Genomic DNA, 26,390 nt, shown 5'->3' with positions numbered 1-26,390 from the left:
TTGAATCCCCATGAAAAAAACTGCTTGTGAAATGTCAAGTTTTGTGTTTTTGTTTGTTTGTTTGTTTGTTTGTTGTTTTCATTTCATGGAAAAAATCAAGGGGAAAAAAATTTCTAAACTAGAGCTCATTATCATTGTATGTATTATAAAGCATACTTTTGTGGGAAAAAATACCCCCCAAAAGTGATTATTTTATCAATCAATCCCATCCTAGAGGCATTTTACTGACTGCCTGAAAATAGAGAACTAGTTCTAACAGCATTATTTAAATAAATTGCATTTGAAAAATTAAAATATTTTCAGGATATAGACAACTGCAGTTTCTACTCTAGAAAAGAAGTAAATAAACTACAAAGTGATGACAGAAAAAGGTGTTGTTTTTGTTATTGTAATCCATCTGTAAACTTCAGTAGGAAGGTAGCTTGTGAAATGGGATTTGTTTGGGTAACTTGTTTGAATTAGGATTTGTTTGAATATAAATATTTTATGAAGAGGTCGGGGGGAAAATCAAAGTGAAAAAGTTTTGAATGAAAAAATCCCCTCAATACTGTATGGATATTAGATATGACTGTGAGGTGAAGATAAAGTATAGAATAAATTCCATATGATAATAAAATACATATTATTTAAATAGATTTGTTCTACTGAATCTTAGTTCTAGAATCATTTTATTGGTGACCATACCTGGCTAAAAAAATGGGAGTAAATGTTTCTATTTCAAATTGAAACTGGATTTCAATTTGAAAAAGATCTTGCTGCCCATCAATACCAGAGTCAAATAAGTAGAGACAAGGTTGAATCTTTGTGGTGCTTTTTATTATGCAGCTGACTGGCCATCTCCCAGAGAGCAGCAGGTGTAATACTTTGAAAAGACTGCTCTGACATTTCATTTCAAGCCAGTGCTTCTATAAGGTTAGAGGTTGGGTAAAAAAATCTAATTCTAGGGAGTTCCCGGGGCCTTCTTTCTATCATTGTCCTTGCAAAGACAACCCCAGGATGCTGCCTCCTCTCAGAGAGGTTCTACGTTTGGTCCACGCATAACAGGTATCTTCTTTTCATTGTCTGGCTCATCTGGGCTTTGAGGTATCTTTGTCTCTGACCCCTGATTTCCTTCTGGCGACACATTCTTCAGTTTTCCAGGGTCTGTAAGAAAAATCTCTTTTCCATGTGAATAAGTATAAAACAACTGTGATTCTTTGCCTATTACATGCCCCTCCCTATTAAAATGGTTTGTTGGTTGGTATTCTACATTGACATTGCATTACTTTATATAGCAACAACAAAAAATAGTCAGATGATTAAATCTCTTATAAGATTATTAGAGGCCCGGTACACTAAATTTGTGCTGGGGGAAGGGGGAGCAGGGGGGTGGGGGGTTGTCCCTCAGCCCAGCCTGCACCCTCTTCAATCTGGGACCCCTGAGGGACCTCAGACTGCCCACTGGGATTGTGACATGCCTCTCACAATCCAGGACTGCTGCCTCCAAACTACTCACCTGCCTGCCTGCCTGATTGCCCCTAACTGCTTCTGCCTGCCAGCCTGATCACCCCCTAACCACTCCCCTGCCAGTATGATCAACACATAACTGCTCCCCTGCTGGCCTGATTGGCCCTAATTGCCCTCCCCTGCCAACCTGGTTGCCCTAACTGCCCTCCCCTGCCAGTCTGGTTATCCCTAACTGAGCTCCCCTACAGGCATGATTGTCCCCAACTGCCCTCCCCTACAGGCCTGGTCACCCCTAATTGCCCTCCCCTGCTGTCCTGATTGCCCACAACTGCCCTGCCCTGCTGGCCATCTTGTGGTGGCCATCTTGTTTCCACATGGGGGCAGCCATCTTGTGTGTTGGAGTGATGGTCAATTTGCATATTACTTATTTATTATATAGTATTTACAAAAAGGTTTAATTAAAATAATTCTCCCAAATGTCTATTAAGAAAGCAGACAATCAATAAATTTCTACTTGCTTCCCCCGCCCCCCAGAAATTTGACCATCAAGATCCTCTGCTGCTCAGAAAAACTATCTTCATTGCCTAATTCTACCAGTTATTGATCTAACTGACCTCAACTCTCCCAATTTGATCATTTAAAATTTACCCAAATAAAGCAAACCTTAAAATGACAGTGAAAAAAACATATTACTGACAAAAGAGAGTTCTTTGGAGAAACAAATATAGGCCAGGCCTCCGCATCTATGAATTTGATATATCTGATTAATAATGTGGGTAGAGTCCAGCCAGTGCAGCTCAATGGTTGAGCATCAAACAATGAACTAGGAGTTCAAGGTTTGATTCCTGGTCAGGGAACATGCCTGGGTTGCAGGCTTGATTCTTAGTAGGAAACATGCAGGAGGCAGCTGATAGATGATTCTCTCTCATCATTTATATTTCTACCTCTCTCTCCTTCTCCCTTCCTCTCTCCAAAATCAATAAAAACCCATTTAAAAATAATAATAATATAGGTAACTGCTTGTGATGAACAGATAAAATGAATGCCATCATTGCTACCATGCTCACAAATGTAAGTTTTACTCATTCATTTCAGATTGGGGTGCTCTGGGGCAGTGACCAGCAAACTCATTGGTCAACAGAGCCAAATATCTACAGTTCAATGATTGAAATTTCTTTTGAGAGCCAATTTTTTTTAAAACTATAAAGGTAGGTACATTGTTATTAACTTAATTAGGGTACTCCTAAGCTGGCCTTTGTTAAAAACTCAAGAGGCCAAAGAGCCGCAGTTTGCCGACAACTGCTCTGGGGTATCATGTCCTGCTTTTTTCTTCTTCTTCTTCTTTTTTTTTTTTTGCTTGTTTTATAAGCATTCCTTTAAAGATCAGTAAAATGAGATATTTTTGCAACCTTTTTAATGTGTTTTTGTTTGTTTGTTTTTTTACTGAGAATATTGTATTCTTAGAAATATGTTAATCCCTTCTAAAGAACCTTTACCTTCCTTAGTACCCAAGTGAATATGCCCTGAAAAGGCCATCAGTGGAAACAGAATAGCAGCTGAGATATCACCATTAATCTACAGGCATGGCTCCTTTTATGTTCATGGCGGCACATATGGCATTGCATAGGCACCACATGGCACAGTTCTTGCTGTTCACATAAATCAGGTATTTTGTTTTTGGTGGAGGTGGTGTGGTAATACATACATCTGTGTGTTTTGGTGATGGTGCCAGGAATCACTGTGGTGTGCTAACACATTAGTAGAATTCCAAAGACATTGATTTTAGGACAAGATAACGTCTCAGTTCCTTTTCTCTTTTTACCTCCACATGATAAGCATTCTTAAGGCAATGTTTTAGGTGGGAATGCATATCAGGATAACTAGTAAATCAGCCAATTTTGGAGTTAGTCATTGGAGGCAAAATAGCATATGGAACATTTTACTTCCGTTCTAAGTTATAAAGGTAAAAATGTGCTATGCTCAGTAATGGACAGCTTAAGAAAAGTGTTATTTTTAATATTTCCAACAGTTTTCTAGAGTTTTATGGGTTTTTTTCCCTTTTTGTCAATACATTATGGCTCAAAAAATTTAAAATTAAAGTGTATGGGGGAAAAGTCCATGCAATTGCTATTGATTTTATTCATAGTCAATCAAGATAAATTGGAATCTCTTTGGGCTTATTCAGGAAACATTGACAAGAACAAAATCAAAAGGAGAAAGATATTTTACTTTTAAAGGGTTTATTACCGTATTTTTGGCGTATAAGATGACCCCCTAATTTTATAGTTAAAACAGGTTTAGGCCTATATTCGCTGCATAAGACTACCCCCCACTTCCGAGGCAACACCAGTTCTTTTTTTAATAGACCGCCTCTCTGACTCAGGCCAATCCGAGCAGGCTTTTTATGCATGCAAATTATACATGTTCTGTACCGGAAGCTACACTGTGTTCTAGTAAAAAGCCAGATTGGCCAGAGTCAGAGAGGCGGTCTATTAAAAAAAGAACTGGTATTGCCTCGGAAGTGGGGGGAAGTCTTATACAGCGAATATAGGCCTAAACCTATGTTTTAACTGTAAAATTTGGGGGTCGTCTTATACGCTGGAAAATACGGTATAAATTTCACTTCTATCCACCAAATTATTTTTACTCCATTATCACAGTTATCACATTTTCTTTCTCTTTCAAGACAACTGGGGTTCATACTTTACTTATACTTCTTTTTATCTTTTTCATACCCATGGTACCTAACTAAAAATAAATATTACAATATGTTTTGTTTTGTTTTTAATATCCATGCCTGCATCCAATCCTAAAAAGATTCCAATTCAGTATGCTTAAAATATACAGAAAGGGCACAGGTAACTCAAAAGCATAATTATCCTAAATAATAAAAAGCTAATATGCAAATTATCTCCTCGGGTAGGAGTTTGACCAACTGAGAGTTCAACCACCAACCTTCTGCGCACCTCATCCAGCTCAGATTGGAGTGTGCTGGCCGGACATCACCCATGCATGAATTCATGCACTAAGCCTCTAGTAATTAATAATACTGTATCTTGATCTTAAACTTTCTGCAATCATGTACACATTTGAATATTTGATAAAAAAAAAAGAAATTTCTGCCTAAAAATGCACATAAATAGACACACATGGAAATGCAAGTATACTTTCATAAAATTACATCCTAAGACTTTATTCCACCAATATGTTAGACTCCCTCATTATGACTCTAATATATAATAGTAATTTTTTCTCTGTTGTCCTTATATTCCACTCTATTAGCCCTCCTCCACACTTCCCAGGCTGCCTTTATATTTGAAGCTACACAATACTTGGATTTGTTATGTTTAGGAGCAAGTTTACACCATAGTTTACAGAAGTAGTGGAAAGTCATACAAAAATAAGTAGCCTCAAATTTAGAGTGCAGAGATGAATAATTCATACTACCATTCATTCATTCATTAGATACTACCCTGCCTGGGAAATGGTGGTAAGGGGTGTTGGCGAGGAAGGAGATAAGCTGGGGAAAAGATGGATAATTCATATTCTATTTACAGTGGTGCATGGCTTACCATTAAGAATAAGATAGATTCTTGGTGAATAGAAGCTGAAAGAAATGATGAGCAAATAAATAAATAAATGGATAGCTGAAGAAACTGACTAATGAAAATAAACAAAAAGGAGAGATCTTATCTATTCAGCTTTAACTTCTATGGTCAGTTTCCTCATCTGCCAAGTGAGGGCATAAGAAACAGTTTAGATTCTCTTCCTTCTCAAAAAAAAGGCTTCCTATATTTTTCTTACCACTCTGTGAATAGAAACTTAGACAAGTGGAAACCTAATTCCCTAGTGGAAAGCAAGTATCCAAACTGTAATTAAAAGCCAGGTGACAAGAGAAGGAGTGGGGGAAAAGATGCTTATTTGGCAATATATCATGATAAGTTAAAGGCTGGCAAATAAACTATTTGCTATAAACTTTTTAATATTGGGGTAGCTTATAAACATATTGTTTCAGCACAAAAGATACATAAAATGCATGTTATTTCAACTTCTAAAGGAATGAAGCAGATCTATGTGCCTTCATATGAAACACTGTCCAAAATAAGTTATTCATTGAAATAAATAAGATTCAGAAGAAAGAATACTAAATGCTGTCAGTTATATAATATGTGTTTATAGAACATTTCCACAAGGGTAAGTAGTAAACTGGCAATGGGGGGCTGCCTTCAAAGAGGGAACTAGGAGGCTAGAAGAAATTTTAGGGGGGAAATTAATTCACACTGCATTGTTGAAATGTTTGAATTTGTATTAGGTGCATTATTGCCTACTATAAAATATTTTTAAAGAGATACAAAATATACTGAATATGTAAAGCAAAAAACTAAAAATTTTAATCACTAGTGGAATTCTATTTTTTTAAGTATATTATATTGATTTTTTACAGAGAGGAAGGAAGAGGGATAGAGAACTAGAATCATCGACCAGCTGCCTCCTGCACAAGATGTGCCTGAGATTGGAATGGAACCTGGGATCTTTCAGTCCACAGACTGACACTCTATCCACTGAGCCAAACTGGTTTTGGCTGGAATTCTATTTTAAATGCTGTGATGCAGTCTATAATATATGTCTATTGCAAACCAAAAATAATTGGCAGAAAGAAATCAATGTATATGATGTGGTACTATCTTCCATTTTTGTTGCTTTATCTATCAATTAAAAAATATAACGGATATATTTTTTTATAGTTATAAATAAAAGCCTTTTAATGAGATGGTACTCAGTGGACTTCTCCTGCTTCATGTAATTTCATACAACAATTTCATAAAAATCATCATAATTTTTATACTTGAAAGACAATACTGACCAGCAAGCTGTCAACTGTACATGGGGTTTCCTGGGAGACTACAAGTATTTTTTTTCAACAATTGTGGACCACATCCAAACACCATTTCACCATAATAACCTACTTCCTGTTGTCTCCAAAGTGGTGGTAACTCTGTTAATCAGATATTGATCCTACTTGTAATATAAGGCTAATGATGATGAAACTCTTAAGTGCTGACTGAAATGCAAAGTAATCCAGTTCAAGTGATACAAGAAAAATCAATGTGAAAAACAAATATAATTTTAATTTTTTATTTGTAGCTTAAAATGTAATGCCATACAATTTTAACAATCACTTAAAAAAGGATTAATATTTGCATAAAAAAGAAGCAAAACAGAAAGATATGAAATAAAATGCCATCTTGCTTCAAGTTTTCAAATCAGTACTTAGAATACTAATATACATCTATATTACAAGTGTATTGTATAAATATACTATGAGTAATATTGAATCCACAATAAACATCAAGTAGGTTTTGTAGGCACATGGCATAGGAAAATGCAGAGTCTGCATAATTCTTGAGAGTGCTAAGTGACTCACACATCATTTTCACACATATTTCACACAAAATATATAACCATCATACACATGATCCTGAATATAACCTTTCATCCCAATATTAGTGCCTTCTTATTCTTTGATACTATTGCACTATACAGCAATCACATAAGAAAATATTTTGCAGTTTTCTTCAACTAATTGCCTGACAAGGTAGCAATGCAACCAAAATAAGTACAGCTTATCTACACAAAACAGTCACAGAAATGTGCTGAGAGGCACCAACTTACAGAGCTGCTCATTGGGAGTTACCCTGAAGGCAAACATGCATTTGAAAGTGGGTACACCATTTTTGAATTGCAAACGCCATTACATCCAGAAATTATTAGAAACTGAGGTAACACCTGTTTGTTTGTTTTTAGAGAAAGAATTACTTGAAAAATCACCAAAAATTTTTTTTTAAATTCCGACAAAAATGAACCTCAGTTGCTGTAAGCTTTGTCTGCCACTCTTCCTGTGCAGATGTAAACTGAAAAATACAAAGGAATACACCAGCTGAATTTACACTCACTGTTAGTGTTCAAGATCACAGCCAAGGAACACCTGAGATTGCCCTCTGATGAGTGAAGCCTAAGGCTTCTCTTCATGAAGCCAATGCTGATTGATAGAAATTAACTAAAATAAAACCCACTGAGCCAACTCCCCTTGCCCCCAGCTACAAGTCAGATTCCGGCATATCTGGCATATCTGCCACATCTGCCATCAAATACCCTATTCCATACCGCCCATTGGGAGCAGTATCCAAAGTCGGTGATCCACTCTGTTTCCGATAAATATTTTTACCCAAACTTGGAGATGACATTTCGCTTGGTATCTTTCCATGAATGAGGCTTGCATCATCTCCCTCTAAGTTTACAGGCTCCTTTAGTAGCCTTCCTCTTTTATAGGCCACAGAGGCTAAATTACCGGAATTATTGTCCTTGCAGCAACGAATGAAGTAGACAGCTGGGATGGGGAGTATTGTCAGGATTATCACAGATATACAGATAACCATTGCCCACGCTGGAAATTTCAGAAAATCCTTAGATGCCTGTTAACACCAAGATATGTATTAATAACTGATTTTCCCTGCAAGTATGGAAAAAAAAATATTTGTCTCAGGTTTGTAAGCAAAGAATTCAAGCTGTTCTTGTGACACACTATGGCCAACACAATGGCATGGAAGTGACATTAAGCAACTTCAAGGTTAGACCTTTAAAGGCCTTGCAATTTCTGCTCTGTTTCACAGAATGCTGCTATAAGTCATATTATTAGTTGGAAGAAGCCAAGAATGAAAATTTACAGAGAGAAACTGGCTCTTGAGTTTAATCAGCTGTATGAGTTAGCTCAGACAAGAAGACTCATCCAGCTCACCCACAGCACCCAAGAAATAATAACCAGCATTGCTTTCAATTGTGACATTTAGGAGGAAGTTTGTCATTAAGCAATAGATACCTATTACATATGCCAGACTAACTTTCTGAAATCTAAATCTTATTGCATTTCTGGGGTTTTGTTGAAGGATAACAGACTTGTTTATGGCCAGTCATGAATTCAGTTGTTATTATTATGTAGAATTATTGATCATAGAATAAAGGTCAGGGATACTTCTGAAAAATAAGCACTCTAACTTTGTAACATCCCATCTATATGTAATGGTTGCGCTATGATATAGGTAATACAGCTTGATGACAGAATTGAAATACTTATTGCTAATATTAAATAGTTATAACAAAATATTATTTTGATAGTTGTTTACATTATATCTATATGGTTAATGCATCATTTCATCAGAAAATAATATCTGGTATATGATTTAATACATTGATAAAGGAAAGTATTTCCAGTGGTTTGAGCAAAATGTTTTCTAGTTAAAGATTTAATAATAATTGGTTCATCTATGTGGTGACATGAATAAAGCTACCTTAACGAGAACCAAATTAGTATTTGATTTAATCTACAATGTATTAAGAAAAACATACATTTTGGGGAATGAACAAAACATAAATCTCAAGATCCTTGCATAAAAGCAACACCAATCATTAAGTAGTAAAATATACTATGAATAAAGCAAAAGATAAAAACTTCCTTATTTTGTATTTTACCTTGTCTTTATTCCATGCATAATAGCCAGGAGGACTTAATATCATATTCACAAGAGTAACTATTAGCAGTGATAATATCACTAAAGGAGTAATATATTTCCACAAATAATAATAACATCTGTAGGGAGCAAAGCCCATCATATCTTTTAGGTCTTCCATAAATCTAAATAAAAAGAAGATAATTATCTCTCAGTTTTATGAATTATCTTATAAATGTGCATTAGACCAATGATTTGACAGGGAATTAGACATGATACCATATAGCATTTTATGCTTATCAAAAAGTTACACTGTAAGATGGCATAAATTAACAAATAAAGTAAAATGGAACCAGTTAAATACATACTATAATTTTTATTTAGGTAAAGCACTCTTTAGCTAACTACTGAAATGTTTTCTTCTACTGATGACTTCCTATTCTATGAACACAGCACTAGCAATGCTTTATCAAATTTCTATACAATGCAGGTTAGAACTTGTAGGTAGCTTGATAGTGTACTGATGGCTGGTTTTGAAGTTAAAGTCCTGGCTCTACAGCTAATATACTAAGTCCTTTTGTACAGGTAGGGCACATTCTCTATGTGACATGGAAGCTATAGTCACCACAAAGTATTTTTATGAAATTTAAGAATAAGTGCATGTCAGACAGCTATTGCTACTATTTCTGTCTAGCACATGACTATAAAATGGAAGGTCCCCTACCTGGAGCTTTTGACAGTAATAAAAACATTCTCACAAAGCTTATTCAATGTCAATATGTTCCTCTCTGTGTTGGGTAGGAGGGCTCTGTTCTTCATTTAACACACATTCTTACTTTACACAGACCTCTAACAAGCTTCATGATCTTATTGTTTTAGTCTATATGTTTTCACTAAAGACAGCAACTTAAAAAGAAATTGGACAATATTTTGCCAAAAATGTCTCCAGGAATATTTTTCTTCTGAGATTACTCTAATGCTTTATCTCACAGCAAATATATATACTTCTCACATCAAGCAGGTATGTAACTCAGAGGTTAAAGGTATCTAGTGAATCCAAAGAATGACTCCATATAAATATGACGTTTGTTTATATCAAATGCCATATATGTCTCAGAGTAGATATCCTGTGTCCCAAAAATGTATACACACACTTTGAATAATTATAAAGGCAGTTTTTACTAAAATACATTTCATTCTCAAAACTCACCTCTCAGCTATTAAACTGTGTATACATTTTTGGAGGACACACTGTATTTTCCCAATATTGGCCTGTTCCACAGGCATTATGTAGCATAAAAATGAAACTCCTCTCAGGAAACAGGTTAGAAAGTAATTAGAAGCATAGGCTGGGAGCTACGCAGAAAAGACTATGAGTCCCAGGTCTGTCTCTGGGCAGGTTCGATGAGCAAGTCACTTGGTATCTCACGGAGCCTGAGTTTTCTCATGTGTAAAACTTAGATAACAATAATAACTCAAAACAATAAGGTTTGTGGAAAACAGCCACTAGAACTTGGACCTTTCTATTTGAAAACCAGCAGGAAATCAAAGCTCCAGAATCCTAGACTACATTACCACTACACAATTCAATCTTATTACCTGATAGGTGAATAAATCTTATTAAAATTGTTAAATAAAGAAGAGCTTCAAAATATTTTGTTTGTGGCATTTTCTCCTCTAATCATTTTTCTCCCCTTCTAAATTAAATAGATAATGTCAATTGATGTTTCCAAAATAGAGATCAAAATATACTTACTTATCTGCTCCATAGACAAAGGATACAGCAATAATCTCAAAAACGACTACAATTAGAAATGGCAGCGTAGCAGAATAATCATCAAACATTGCAACAAAGTAACTTCCAGAGCGTTGTACAAATATCAGGCCAATACAAAATGACAGAAAACAACAGATAACTGGACAAAAGGAATAAATGAAAAATTAAACCCTTATTCAGAATCAAGTATTTTAAATTGTATTATGAATTATTATATTCAAAATACAATTTTGTTTATACTTTTATAACTTGTCAATAATGTGCAAAGGCAATAACTTTCCTAATATTGTGGAATATTACATAGTGGTAGTAGTTACCTGGATTTAACACAGATTTAATATAAATTCACTGTTAGATAATAATACAGCTATCTCCCTTATTCTGGGTAAACTTACTTACCAAGCACAAATAATAAATGAGTTAAACCTGTGAAGATTTTAAAGGTATAAATCCCCATACCTTTCTTCTCTTTATTAAGAGCAGTGACCTTTTCAAGCAGAAAATTTTCATAGGTCATTCTATATTTTTAAAAATATGTTTTACTCAGGGATACAGATATCGAAACATCAATGATGACAGAGAATCATTGATCAGCTGTCTTTTGCACACCCCAAACTGGGGATCAAGTCAACAAACCGGGCATGAGCCCTGACCAAGAATTCAACCACTGAGCCACACTGACTGGGTGATCATTCCCACTTTTAACAGCATTTTATAGTTTTGGAAGCTCTGAATTTCTGCATTAGCAATGAGAGTAATGTAGTTTATAATAAAACTAAAGTCCTGATGCATGAAATTCGTGCTCGGACGGGGGAGGGAGGGGGGTGCGGGGGGGCAGGGAAAGGGGGCATGTCCCTGAGCCCAGCCTGCACCTCTCCAATCTGATATCCCTCTAATTGGTAGTCAGACATCCTTCTCACAATCCAGGACTGCTGGCTCCCATCTGTTTGCCTGCCTTCCTGTCTAAGAGCCCCTAACTGCTTCTGCCTACCAGCTTGATCACCCCCTAACCACTTCCCTGCCAACCTGATCTATGCCTAACTGTTCCCCTCCCAGTCTGATTGCCCCTAACTGCTCTCCCCTGCTAGCCTGGTCGCCCTTAACTATCCTCCTCTGCCAGCCTGGTTGAACCTAACTATCTTCCTCTGTCAGCTAGGTTGCTCCCAACTGCCCTCCCCTACTGGCCCAGTCACCCTGAACTGCCCTCCCTTGTCAGCCGGGTCAACACCAACTGCCCTCTCCTGCAGGCCTGGTCCCCCCCAACTGCCCTCCAATTCTTGACACATGCGAAAACAGGAACCCTCATTCTCAGTGCAAGGTAGCACCAAGCAACAGAGACTCTGATACTCAATTCTCATTGAGGACATAGAGAGTCTTGAACTCCTGACATGCACTAGGGGATTTTGATTTTTGGCACATGCCAATGGCTTCTCTGTTTCAATGTGGCACAAGCAGGGTCCCTGACTCTAGGTGCACACACAAGGCCACACTAAGCACCTGTGACTCTGATTCAGAGCAGTGTGACTCCCACCTACCCACAGCAGCCACATGTCTTGGTGTCAAAGCATTTCAGTGACACTTGGGGGATGCAAAACCTCCACTGCACGTGGCCCAGGCCCCTCCAATTTGACATTGGAACCTTCTGGTGATAGAATAGGGAGACAAAAATACAACCCTCAGAGGAAAGAAAATGAGAAATCAACAAGAAAGGAAATAAGTGAAATGGAAGCATGCAACATGAAAAAAAAATAATTCAGAGTTGAGCAGAAACTAAGATGGTGGCCTAGGTAAACACGTAAGCTGCCACCTTGCACAACAATTTCAAAACAACAACTAAAAGACAGAACGGACATCATCCAAAAGCACAGGAAAGCTGGCGGAGTGAGAAATCTACAACTATAAAGAAGGAGAAAGGCTCATGGAACAGGAGAGCCTCAAATTGCTGAGGTAGAGAGTCTTGCACACAGAGAAAAAGGCAGCTGAGTGCCTGGCTGGCGAGAGGGGAAAGGAAACCCCCGGCTGCATAGAACCACAGTTCCGACTGCACTAAACCCCAACCCCTATGGACCCAGGCTCATACTGGTGGAATCTGGACTTTAAAGAAAGGCACACAGAGACTTAGGAGACTCAGGGGAACCAGGGGCCGCAGCGTGTGAGTGAGTGCGTACAGAGAGGTCTGACAGTGGATTGCCGCAGCTGCTCCAGAGCGGAAGGAGTCAGAAGCTCCAGACTACTTAGACCCAACCCAATTCTGGGTGAGCCCTTGGGGCACCCACACTCTTACAAGGCGATTCCGGACTGTCAGACAGAAACTCACTCAGGGGAGTCGCGGAAGGCAGAAGTCTGAGACTCGCACACAAGAGCAGGGCTGACAGGAAGCCAAGACTGTCAGCTCAGCCCTGAGACTCCACCCCATCCAAGCTGAGCACAGAGGCTTTTGCAGTTTTGAAAGTCTGATCCTATAAGACTGTCTCCAATACAGAAGGTATCCCAGAGGAGACACAGCTGATACTGACATCCAATTGGCTTAGAGGTCAATTCCTCCCAGTGATACCAACAACATTCAAGACTTAACCACAACAAGACTGTACACACAGTTCACAAAAGGGAGCACCAAGAGTGTCTACCTCAGGTAAGTGGGGAGGCTGACCCACTGGGACATATAGGACACCAAACACACAAAGCCATCCTATCAACTCAGGAAAGCAGCAAAAATGCCAAAACAAGGAAATAGATCTCAAACAAAAGAAATAGAGGAGAACAAAAGACTGGATATACAGTTCAAAACCACAGTTGTAATATTTTTCAAGAATTTCCTAGAAAAGGCCAATAAATTTAATGAGACCCTCAAGGATATGAAAAAGGAACAACTAGAAATTAAACATACACTGACTGAAAAAAAATATATATTATACAGAGAGCTAATAGCAAACTAGAGGAACACAAGAATCAAGTCAAAGATTTGCAATACAAAGACCAAAGGACACTCCTCTGCTGAAGCAAGAATAGAAGAGAATCCAGAAAGTTGAAGATAATGTAAGGAGCCTCTGGGACAACTTCAAGCGTACCAATACCAGAATTATGGGGGTGTCAGAAGAAGAGAGAATACAAGATACTGAAAACCTATTTGAAGAAATAATGACTGAAAACCTTCCCCACCTGGTGAAAGAAATAGACTTAAAAGTACAGGAAGCACACAGAAACCAAAACAAAAGGAATCCAAAGAGGACCACACCAAGACACATCATAATTAAAATGTCAAGGGTAAAAGACAAAGAGAGAAATTTACAAGCAGCAAGAGAAAAACAGTTAGTTACCTATACAACTATCAGCTGATTTCTCAATAGAAACTATGCAGGCCAGATGGGAATGGCAAGAAATATTCAAAGTGATGAATAGTGAGAACCTACAACCAAGATTACTCTACCCAGCAAAGTTATCATTCAGAATTGAAGGGCAGATAAAGAGCTTCATGGATAAGAAAAAGCTAAAGGAGTTCATTACCACCAAACCAGTATTATATGAAATGCTGAAATGTATTCTTTAAGAAGAGGAAGAAGAAAAAAAGGTAAAGATAAAAATTATGATAAATAAATATATATATATCAACAAGTGAATCTAAAAATCAAGTGAATTAAAAATCTGAGGAACAGAATAGACTGGTGAACATAATAGAATCAGGGGCAAAGAAAGGGAGTGGATTGATAATTATCAGGGGAAAAGGGTGTGGGAGTTGCAGGAAGAGACTGGACAAAAATTTACACCTATGGATGAGGACAATGGGGGGGGGGAGGTAAAGGGAGAGGGTGGGTAGGAACCAGATGGAGGGGATCTATGGGGGCTGAAAGGAGAAACAATTGAAATAACCTGAGCAATAAAGATTTTTTAAATTTGGGGGGAAAAAGAATTCAGAGTAATGGTCATACACTTCATACACTGGATAGACTAGAAAATCAACAACCTATGAAACCATCAGGAAGAAATGAAAAATGATATAGCGACAATCAAAAACACCATGGAAGGCTTCAACAGTAGACTAGAAGAAGCAGAGGTACGAATTAGTGAGTTAGAAGATAAAGTATAGAAGCAAGCCCAATCTAAACAGCAACTGGAGAACAAAAAAATTAAAAAACAGGAGAGCCTAAGGGAGCTTTGGGACAATGCAAAATGAAATACATACATGTCATAGGGCTTCCAGAAGGACAAAAAAAGCAGAAAGGTTTAGAAAATGTATTTGAAGAAATAATGAAAGAAAACTTCCCTGATATAGGGAAGAAAAAAGTTACACAAGTACAGTCCCAAGCATGATGAATCTGAAAGGACCCACACCAAGACATGACATAATTACTATAGCAAATGTTATCAACAAAAAGTGAATCTTAAAGGCTGCAAGAGAGAGACAGAGAGTTACCTACAAAGGATCCCCCATCATGTTATTAAATAATTTCTCAATAGAAACACATCAAGCTAGAAGGGAATGGAAGGAGATATACAAAGTGATGTAAAGCAAGGGATTGAATCCAAGAATACACTATCCAGCAAAACTATCAATCAAAATTGAAGAGGAAATCAGGAGCTTCAGAGACAAAAAAAAAAAAAAAAGGCTATGGGAGTTTCTCAATACCAAGCCAACAATGCAAGAAATGCTAAAGGAAATGCTGTAAAGGGAAGAAACAAAAAGGTAAGGAGGAACACAGTCTCAAAAGTAAAAATGGCTACATACTAGTATCTTTCAATAATAATTTAAAATGTAAATGGACTGAATGCTCCATTCAAAAGTCATCCAGTGGCTGAATGGATTAAAAAAAAAACAAAAAACAAAACAAAAAAAAAAAAACATGACCCATATATATATATACTGTCTACAAGAGACCCTCCTCAGAACAAGAGAATCACACAGACTAAAAGTGAAGGAATGGAAAAATATCTTTCAGGCAACTGGAAATGAAAAAAAAAGTTGGGATATCAATACTTATATCTGACAAAATAAACCTCAAAGTGAAGGCCATAACAAGAGATAAGGAAGGTTACCTCATATTACTAAAGGAATCAATACAACAAGAGGATATAACACTTGTAAACATATATGCACCCAATACAGGAGCACCCAAATACATAAAAACAAAACAAATAAACAAAGAAAAAAAAAGCCTCCTGGAAGATATCGAGAGAGAGATCAAAAACAATAAAATCATAGTAGGGGACTTTAACACACCGCTGACATCACTGGACAAATCCTCTAGACAAAAAAAATCAGCAAAGAAACAGCAATCCGAAATGACTCACTAGACCAGATGGACTTAATTGACATCTTCAAAAACATTTCACCTCAAAGGCAAGGAATATACGTTCTTCTCAAGTGCACATGGGACATTTTCAAAAATAGACCACTTATTGGGTCACAAGCAAAGTCTCCCCAAATTCAAGAAGATTTAAATCATACCAAGCATCTTCTCAGATCACATAATATAAATATACTACAATAAGAACAATCCCCAAAACTCAAACACTTGGAAGCTGAATAGAATATTATTAAATCTTGATTGGGTTTACCAATGATATCAAAGAAGAAATTAAAAACATCCTGGAAACTGATGAAAATAAAAACACAACAATCTAAAACCTACAGGACACAATGAAAGCAGTCCTGAGAGGAAAGTTTATAGCTCTATAAGCCTACATCAAAAAACAAGAAAAAATGATAATAAATCATCTAATGCTACAACTGAAATAATTAGAAAGAGAGCAACAAGAAAATCCCAGAGGCAGCAGAATGAGGATAATAAAGATTAGAGCAGAAATAAATGACATAGAGACCAATAAATAAATAAATAAATAAATAAATAAATAAATAAAGTCAATGAAACCAAGAGCTGGTGCTTTGAAAGGATAAACAAGATTGATGAACCTCTAGCCAGGTTCACCAAGAAGCAGAGAGGACCCGAATAAACAAAATCTAAAATGATAGAGGCAAAATAACAATAGACTCCACAGAGATACAAAGGATTGTTAAAAAATAAATAAATAAATAAATAAATGCTGTGAACAACTCTATTCCAACAAATTAGACAACCTGGAGGAAATGGGCATATTCCTAGAAAAATACAACCTCCCAAAACTCAATCAGGAAGATTCTAAAAATTTTAATAGGCTGATAACTATGGAAGCCATCATCAAAAAGCCTCCAACAAACAAAAGCCTGGGGCAAGATGGCTTCATAGGAGAGTTATACCAAATATTCAAGGAAGAACTAAAACCTATCCTCCTCAGACTATTCAAAAAAATTCAAGAGGAAGGAACACTTCCAATCTCATTCTATTAAGCCAGACTCACCCTAATACCAAAACCAGATAAAGACAACACAATAAAAGGGAATTATAGGCTAACTCTTCAATAGATGCCCAGTGCAAAAAATTCATGCACAGGGGGCAGGGTGTGTCCCTCAACCCAGCCTGCACCCTCTCCAATCTGGGACCCCTAGAGGGATGTCTGACTGCCCATTTAGGCCCAATCCCTGTATGATCTGGCCTAAACAAGAAGTTGGACAACCTTCTCACAATCCAGGACTGCTGGCTCCCAACTGATCCCCTTCCTGCCTTCCTGATTGCACATAACCTCTTCTGCCTGCCAAGCTGATTACCCCTAACCAGTCCCCTGCCAGCCTTATTAATGCCTAACTGCTCCTCTGCCAGCCCAGTTGCCCCTAACTGCCCTCCCCTGCATGCCAGGTCAATCCCCAACTGCTCTCCTCTGTAGGCCTTAGTCCTCCACAACTGCCCTCCTCTACAGGCTTAATCACCCTCAGCTTCTCTTGCTTGCAGGCCTGGTCTCTCCCAACTGCCCTAACCTGCTGGCCTGATAGCTCACAACTGCCCTCTCCCTCCCTGGCCATCCTGTGGTAGCCATCTTGTGTCCACATGAGGGCAGCCATCTTTGACCAGATGGGGACAGCCATCTTATGTGTTGGAGTAATGGTCAATTTGCATATTACTCTTTTACTAAATAGGATATCCCTCATGAACATAGATGCCAAAATTATCAACAAAATTCTAGCAAATCGGATCCAACAGTACATCAGAAAGATCATACATACACCATGACCAAGCAGGATTTATCCCAGGGAAGCAAGGATGGTACAATATCCACAAACCAATAAACGTGATGCATCACATAAACAAATTGAGGGAGGAAAATCACATAGTTATATCAATTGATGCAGAAAAAGCATATGACAATATCGAACACCCTTTCTTGATAAAAACTCTCATCCATATGGGAATAGAAAGATCATACCTCAATATCATAAAAGCCATATATGACAAACTAATAGCCAGCATCACACTCAATGGACAAAAACTAAAACTATTTCCCTAAGAACAGAAACAAGACAAGGATGCCCCCTTTCACCACTTCTGTTTGACAGAGTACTAGAAGAACTAGCCATTGCTATCAGACAAGAAGAAGTAATAAAAAGTATCCAAATTGGAAAAGAAGAAGTAAAACTGTCCTTATTTGCCAATGATATAATACTATACAGAGAAAACCCTAAAAACTCCATCAAAAAATATTAGACTTAATAACTTAATTCAGCAAAGTAGCAAGATACAAAATTAAAGCCAAGAAATCTATGGCATTTTTATACACCAATAGTGAACTTACAGAAAAAGAAACTAAAAAAGCAATCCCATTTACCATTGTACCAAAAACATTGAGATACCTAGGAATAAACTTAAGAGGTAAAAGACATAATTGCAAAAAACTTCAGGACACCAAAAAAAAAAAAAAAAAAAAAAAAAAAAAAAAAAAAAGGAGAGATAGAGGAAGATGTAAACAGATGGAAGAACATACTGTGTTCATGTATTGGTACTATCATCATCAAAATGTCCATACTACCCAAAGCAATCTATAGATTCAATGCAACCCCCATTAAAATACCACTGGCATATCTCACAGACCTAGAAAGAACTCTCCAAAAATTCATCTGGAATAAAAACTCTCCAAAAATTCACCCCGAATAGCCACAGCAATCCTGAGAAAGAAGAACAAAGTAGGTGGGACCTCAATACCAGATATCAAGCTGCATTACAAAGCTACTTTTCTCAAAACAGCATGGTACTGGCACAAGAACAGACATACTGATCAATGAAATAGAATAGAAAACCCAGAAATTGACCTAAACCACTATGCCCAATTAATATTTTACAAAGGAGGCATGAGCATACAATGGAGTCAAGACAGTCTCTTCAAAAAATGGTGTTGGAAATTTGGACAGATACATGCAAAAAAATGAAACTAGACCACCAACTTTTACTATATACAAAAAATAAACTCAAAATGGATAAAAGACTTAAACATAAATTGGAAACAATAGAAATACCAGGTGAATCCACAGTCAGCAAAATCTCAGACATATGCCAAAGGAATTTCTTCACTGATACTGCTCCTAAGGCAATAGAAAATTAAGAGAAAATAAACAAATAGGACATCAAAATAAAAATCAAAAGAAACCATCAACAAAATAATAAGAAAGATCATTAAATGGGAGAATATATTTGCCAATGTTATGACCAATAGGGTTTATACTCCAACATTTAAAGAGTACTCATACAACTTAACAAAAGGAAGATAATCCAATCAAGAATTGGGCAACGAACCTAAATAGAAACTTTTTGTAAGAAGACAGAAGGAAGGCCAAGAAACATATAAAAACATGCTTAAAGTCACTAATTATCTGAGAGATGCAAATTAAAACAACAATGAGGTGCCATCTCACACCTGTCAGAATGACTATAATCAACAAATCACCAAATTAACAAATGATAAGTGCTGGCAAGGATGCAGAGAAAAGGGAACCCTCATGTACTGTTGGTGGGAATGCAAACTGGTGCAGCCACTGTGGAGAACAGTATGGAGTTTCCTCAAAACACTAAAAATGGAACTTCCATTTTACCCAGTAATCCCACTTCTAGGAATATATCCCAAGAAGCTAGAAACATCAATTAGAAAGGATATATGCACCCCTATGTTCATAGCAGCACAATTTAGCATAACTAAGATTTGGAAACAGCCTAGGTGCCCATTAGCAGATAAGTGGATTAAAAAACTGTGTTACCTCTACTCAATGGGATTCTATGCTGCACTAAAAAAGAAGGAATTCCTACCATTTGCAACAACATAGATATAGAACTGGAGAGCATTATGCTAAGTGAAATAAGCCAGTTAGAAAAAGATAAATATCACATGATATCACTTATCTATGGGAAATAATGAACATAAACTGATGAACAAAAATAGATCCAGAGACAGGGAAGCATCAATCAGACTGTCAAACTTCAGAGGGAAGTTAGGGGAGTGAGGGGATATGGGAGACAGATCAACCAAAGGACTTATATGCATGCATATAAGCCTAACCAGTGTACACAGACAACAGGGGGCTGAGGGCATGAGTTGGGGGAGATGGGTTGGGAAGGTAATGGGGGGATGAGGAAAAATAAGTAATAACTCAATAAAAAAAAGCAAAACAAATAAATAAAATAAAATACCCAGTAAAAAAAATAATAATAATAGATGACTGTGTTCTAGACTGTGTTCTAGTTAACAGAGGTGAGCCAAAGCAAAAGAAGGCAAGAACACAGAAACCCCTGGGTTTGAAGATGGGGTTTCCTAACAATCTCAACAAGTATGGGTCATATTAGGCCGTCTCTGAAGCACTATGCTAGGGTTATGAGCTGCACCATACATAAGCAAATATATATATAAACATATGAGTAGAAAAGGAGAAGTAACATGTAGTGTACTTGGAATCTATCATATAATGAAATGTTTAAATGCTTGTCACAGTATATTGTACTTTAAAGTCTCAGGATGGAAGTAGCAGAGCTTGAATATGACCCATAGCCTCTCTCCTAATTACACCACAGTATAAGGCAAACATGAAGAAATGTATCTATTGATAGGTGGTACAGGCAGAGTTTTGCTGGAGATGTGAGATGAAAAGATAATGGGGGTTGGCTTATTTAAATCGCACTGTTCTACTAGAGAAGACAAAAAACACATCTGGCAAAGTTGATGGAGGAATGCTTCATCAGGGTCAAATGTAACTTGAATATAAGTAAGATCCCAAAGACAGGTAATGGGAGAAGAGAGTGCATCTCCTGTGCTCTGCCCAAATAGGTCTCTCAGTAGGCAGTAGACACTACAGTGTGTGTTTTTCCCTCCACACTGTTGCTTTTTCCTGAATTTGCAAGCCCTCTTATTTCATGGGCTTTGGATATAGGCAAAGACCAGGAAAGCAGCAAAGATGGGTGTTATTTAGCCTGCACATCAGGAAGAATGTTGATAGCCTTAAATGAAATAGAAACTAAAGAAGTAGAGACTGCCTTTTGACAAAGATAAAGAAGTTTCTCATTATTTTAAGCTGAGTGGAGAATATTTAGTATCAATATTTAAGGAACTGCTTAAATTGTTTTACACACACAGACACTCTTAGCAGAGCAGTAAGTGGTAAAGGTATATATTTGAGACTTATTGACACATAAAAGACTTATTGATGCATATTTCAGAGCTAAACACAGAGCCTCAGGAAGCTTGTGCACCGCTGCACAGCATCCAAGATCACCTACATGTTTTTTATCCAACTTATGTTTGCATCACTTATTGACACTGTTCTTGCATGTTCATCTGGTTGGCTTCCTTACTGTTGGCTTTATCTCTACATGTGCTACCTCCTGTGAGAAGACCTCTCCTCTTTCAAATTCAATTTCCATCTCTTTCATTGTCAGTTCAAGCATATACTTAGATGACTTTTGGTTCTTCTTAATTTGTATAACATGTGAAGTCTCTATTATGCTATCTATAAGTATATTACATGGTACAAGTCTTGTAATCCATCCAGCTTGCTTTTAATTAACAGTATTATTATTATTATTATTATTATTATTATTATTTTGGAGAAAGGGCTTGCCTATATCTTTGTTTCTCTGTTATAATTTCTCATATCTTTTATGTCCCTCAAATGCAGTACAAAACTGGTACTTTACTAAAGTGCTTGCTGATTGGCTTATTAACTAACATTGATATTGATAAGTTGTTTTATTTGTTTTCCTACCTAGAGCTATGAACTGCTAGTAGACCACAACTGCCATTTTACACTAGAAATTTAGATTTATCAATTTTGGCTACACACTTCTGGAAAAGGAATTTTGGTTCTGAGACTTGTTATAGTTAACTATTTGACTTGTATAAAAATTAATACATGAACAAGTTATGACTTTATTCTAGTGCCAGTAATTCATGATGACATCACTATTAATAAAGAGCATTCCTATATAATAAAAAGCTAACATGCAAATCAACTGAACAAATGGTCTCTATGATGCCCTCTGACCACTAGGGGGCAGACACTCAATGCAGAGCTTCCCTCTGTTGGTCAGTGCACTCCCACAGGGGGAGCTCCACTCAGCCAGAAGCCAGGCAGCACAGAGGTGGTGGAAGAAGCCTCTCCCACCTCTGTGGCAGTGCTAAGGATGTCTGACTGCTAGGGAGCAGGCCTAAGCTATCAGTTGGACATCTCCTCTGAAGGTCAAGAGGGCACAGGCCAGGCTGAGGGAGACATCTACCCTCCCCAACCCTGGCCGCTGAGTGCACAAATTCAATGCATCGGGCCTCTAGAATAATAAGTAAACACTAAAAATATTTGCAATTATACATTAAATAATTATGTGATTATACAGTTTTATAAATATAATAACAAATAATAGTAATACATATTTACAAATAGACATTAATAAAACCCCAAACAACACATTCCTATTTCCACTTCTGATCTCTCACCAAGAGTAAAATGGCCTATATCAATCAATGGAAAGTCAAATACATAAAAACTCACCAGTAACCAATTCTTTCCTCACTTTGTAACTGTCTACCACAGGCGTGATGATCCCTTCGACGACTCCAAACATGCTGCTGAGGCCTATATTTATTACCATGAGGAAGAACAACACTGACCAGAAGGGAGCTAGAGGGAAATGGTCCATCGCTTCTGTAAAGGCAATGAAAGCCAAACCAACTCCCTGGACCTCCTGTAAAATAGACAGAATAGCAAAATGAATACAGAGCAATTTTAAGTGATGGCTACAAACATCAGTTACAAAGATGAGGAACTCTAAATAATGCCTTGGTTGGGGGGACTGGAAATAAATATGCAGAATCTTATTGTCTCCTAAGGAACTGTGCCTTTCAACTAACAAGTTGATTGTGTTACCTCATAAAGAAAACAAATAAATCAGAATTTAAAAACAACAAAATACTTTTAAAGGGTAAGAGAGTAATTGTCTTTCCATACAGAATTCAAGGTTTTTATATTAATGACCAGAGGCCCGGTGCACAAACTCGTGCGTGTGTGGGGGTCCTTCTGCCTGGCCAGCGTTTGGGGCTGATTGAAGCCATCTTGCCTAGTCTCAATCAGTGCCAATGGGGCCCAGCTAGCCAAGGAGGGACACAGGAGTTGGCCAGCTGGGGAGGGACCACTGGGAGGCTCCAGGGCATGTCCAGCCTATCTTGCCCAGCCCTGATTGACTGGACCCCAGCATAAAGCTAACCTATGAGTCAGAACATCTGCCTCCTGGTGATCAGTATGCATCATCGCGACTAGTCCAACAGTCTACAAAACAGTAGGCCAATTGGTCAGACACTTAGCATATCAGACTTTTATAAATATAGATGGCTTTATCCATAATTTCCTGCAGGATTCTTTTAATGTTCAGACATATCCTGACGTGTATATCTGACTGACTAGCTCTGTAACAGTTCCACACCCCCCCACCCCACCCCACCATGCCACTCCTTGGATGCCTGGCTCAAGGAAGATTGGAAGCAGGGTCCTAGCAGAAAATCACTAGGAGTGAAGAGGGGATGTGAAAAGGTAGATCAGACCCAGCCTGAGACCTGATGTCAGCAGGGCACAGGGGACCAAGGACCACAGTAGCCCTCCTTCCCAAAGCTGCATGCTCTGTGAGAGGGCGGCATGGGATCAGGAAGTGACATAATCATGCCATAGGAGCCCCCAACCCAACAGCTGTGAGTGTCCTTCACTCTGCTGAACAAGGAGTATGTTTTTTTGTTTGTTTTTAAATGATTCTTTATGTTGAAAGTATTACATATGTCCCCCCCATTGATCCCTTCAAGCCCACCCACTCCCCTTACCCCCAGCCTTTTGTCTGTGTCCATGGGTTATGCATACATGCATACAAGGTCTTTGGTTCATTAGTTCCCACCCATCCACCTTCCCCTGCCTTCCCTTCCAGATTCTGCACTCTGTTCCATGCTTCTATGTCTCTGGATCCACTTTGTTCATCAGTTTATTTTGTTATTTAGATTCTACATATGAGCAAGATCATCCTGCATATGATTCTTTGTGTTTAAGTCTCAAGTATCTTAAATCAAGTGATGAATGGCAATTTCTCTATGACATTTTATTTTTGACAATCCAGAGATAATGTGACAAGCAATACAAAAATATGTATTAATGTTCACCTATTTTATATTTATTAAAATATATTACACTGGCTAAGAAAAAGAACTTCATCATAACTTGTTGAACACAATTATTAAAATGGCCAACAATCATTAATGTACCAAAATAATCATGCAATATGTGCTAATCATAATACAGTTTTTATATTAAATATTATACAAGGAAATGTATCAGACTGATTTCATTTGATGTGATAAAAATCACTTCATTTATATTCATATTTTAAATTACTGTGGATTAATCAATGCTTTTCAAAGTAAAGGAAACCTTTAATGATTTAAGAAAGTTGTCCTCTGAAATAAAGATTGTGAATTTTGCCAAAACCGGTTTGGCTCAGTGGTAGAGCATCGGTCTGTGGACTGAAAGGTCCTAGTTCGATTCTGGTCAAGGGCATGTATGTTGGTTGTGGGCACATCCCCGGTTGGGGGTGTGCAGAGGCAGCTGGTTGATGTTTCTCTCTCATCGACATTTCTGGCTCTCTATCTCTTTCCCTTCCTCTCTGTAAAAAATCAATAAAATATATTTAAAAAAAAAAATGTAAATTTTAAAACTGTCATGGTCATTTTCCTAGCCAAAAATCTCTTCTGGAGAATAAATATTTTAACTGAATGATACCTATTTTATTGCTTAAACATAGGTACTAACTTTATTTAGCTCATCTTCAACGTAACAGGACTGTAGATTAAGAGCAGAAAACTCCTCCCCTTTCGCGCTTTTAATGATGTCATAAACTTCGTGATAACCTTTTGCAGTAATAGCTGAGAAGTTGATGTGAGAGGGAATGATAGCCTGAGAAATGTTGCCCATTTTCAAAAATATGCCAATCATTTTAGTATTTCTGAAAAAGAGAACAACATGTTAATGAACACTTAAAAATGCTTTTTTTTTTTGGCGGGGGGGGGTGTGTGTGTGTGTAATTTTTATATAATTGTGCATTTGAAAGCTAAAGGTAATAAATATTCATACTCTCCAATGCATCTCTCATTTACAATGTTTGCTTTGAAGCCCAGAACTGCAAACACCACCAATGTGGCCAAGATAGAAGTAAAAAAATTGATTAAGGGCACCAGCGCAGCATCAAACTGGCAGTTGTTGTCTTCCTTGTTGTAGCTTGAAAAGGCGATGACACCACCAAATCCCAGGCCGAGTGCTAAGCACACCTGAGTAGCAGCTTCCCTCCAGGCTTGGGCCTCCAACATTTTTTTAAGCTGTTTAAAATGAAACATAATAGAAAACAGCTTCAAAATAATATTTCAGAATAATCTACATGGAATTAGTTGTATTGGTTAAATATATCATCATAATATTTAAATCAGGGAGATAATATGTCCTTAATTAGAAATAGTTTTTTTCATTTGAAAATGAAACAAGGAATATGAACAAGAAACACTGTAGAGTCTATCAAGCTTACAGATGAGGATGGTACTTACATGGAGATTTTCTATCTACATGGAAATCTAAATTTAAAACAAAAGTATTTGTTTTAAATACTTTAAGACAAATCATCAAAGGACTATTTAAAAGAGAAGTGAACTATTTTCAATTACTTCCTATTTATGTCTTTGTTTTCTATCCAAAGCAAAATAAATCGATTATCAATAAAAGTTAAATAATTACTTAGCTAAAACCCTATTTTGTGTTTTCTGGTGGAAGTCTAGTAGTCAAAGCAAATAATAATGATGAGTATGGTAGAGTTAAACTATTTATATTTTTCATATTCACAAATGTATTAATTCATATATTATTCATTCATTCAAATAGATTTCCCTGAAAGCCTTCTTTTCATAATTAGAGAAATGCACCTACAGGGGTAGGCAAAAGTAGGCTCACAGTTGTGAGTATGCAAAACTCAGTTTAATCTTGTGTCATTATTTATTAACTAGAGGCCCGGTGCATGAAATTCCTGCACTGGGAGTGGGGAGGAGTCCTTCAGCCTGACCTGCACCCTCTCCAATCCGGGAGCCCTCAGGGAAGCCTTCTCCAATCTGGGAGCCCTGGTGGCCTAGGCCCACTCCCCTTGGTTCTCTGCTCTGTGCTGGGCCTGGCTGCCCTGCGCCTGCTGCCCAGAGGCTCTCCATGGCCAGGGTAGGACACTGGCCTCATTGTGGGCTTGATCCTCAGTTGGAGA

At 37.5% G+C, this 26,390-nt stretch overlaps 1 protein-coding gene across 11 annotated transcripts in view; it reads right to left on the bottom strand.

Annotated features, from left to right (window-relative positions):
• Positions 1-825: 825 nt before the first annotated feature.
• SLC6A15 (solute carrier family 6 member 15) overlaps positions 826-26,390 on the bottom strand; it is a 61,417-nt gene continuing 35,852 nt past the window's right edge. For 9 of the 11 annotated variants that reach the window (XM_084876613.1, XM_084876616.1, XM_084876620.1 and 6 more), the window contains 6 exons: positions 25,229-25,470; positions 24,908-25,100; positions 22,616-22,808; positions 10,708-10,867; positions 8,974-9,136; positions 6,276-7,919 (listed from right to left, as the gene is read on the bottom strand). In XM_084876613.1, the coding sequence (XP_084732739.1) occupies positions 7,545-7,919; positions 8,974-9,136; positions 10,708-10,867; positions 22,616-22,808; positions 24,908-25,100; positions 25,229-25,470 (1,326 nt within the window). In that variant the 3' untranslated portion in view covers positions 6,276-7,544. Of the gene's footprint in view, positions 1,144-6,275; positions 7,920-8,973; positions 9,137-10,707; positions 10,868-22,615; positions 22,809-24,907; positions 25,101-25,228; positions 25,471-26,390 lie in introns of those variants that run through there. The other 2 variants (XM_084876614.1, XM_084876615.1) reach the window with 2 other exon arrangements.

The sequence above is a fragment of the Pipistrellus hanaki genome (genome assembly GCF_964339955.1).
Source record: "Pipistrellus hanaki genome assembly, chromosome: 3".
NCBI classification, from domain to species: Eukaryota; Metazoa; Chordata; class Mammalia; order Chiroptera; family Vespertilionidae; genus Pipistrellus; species Pipistrellus hanaki.
The sequence above is the reverse complement of the archived record's forward strand: the minus strand, read 5'-3'. Positions and strand labels throughout refer to the sequence as shown.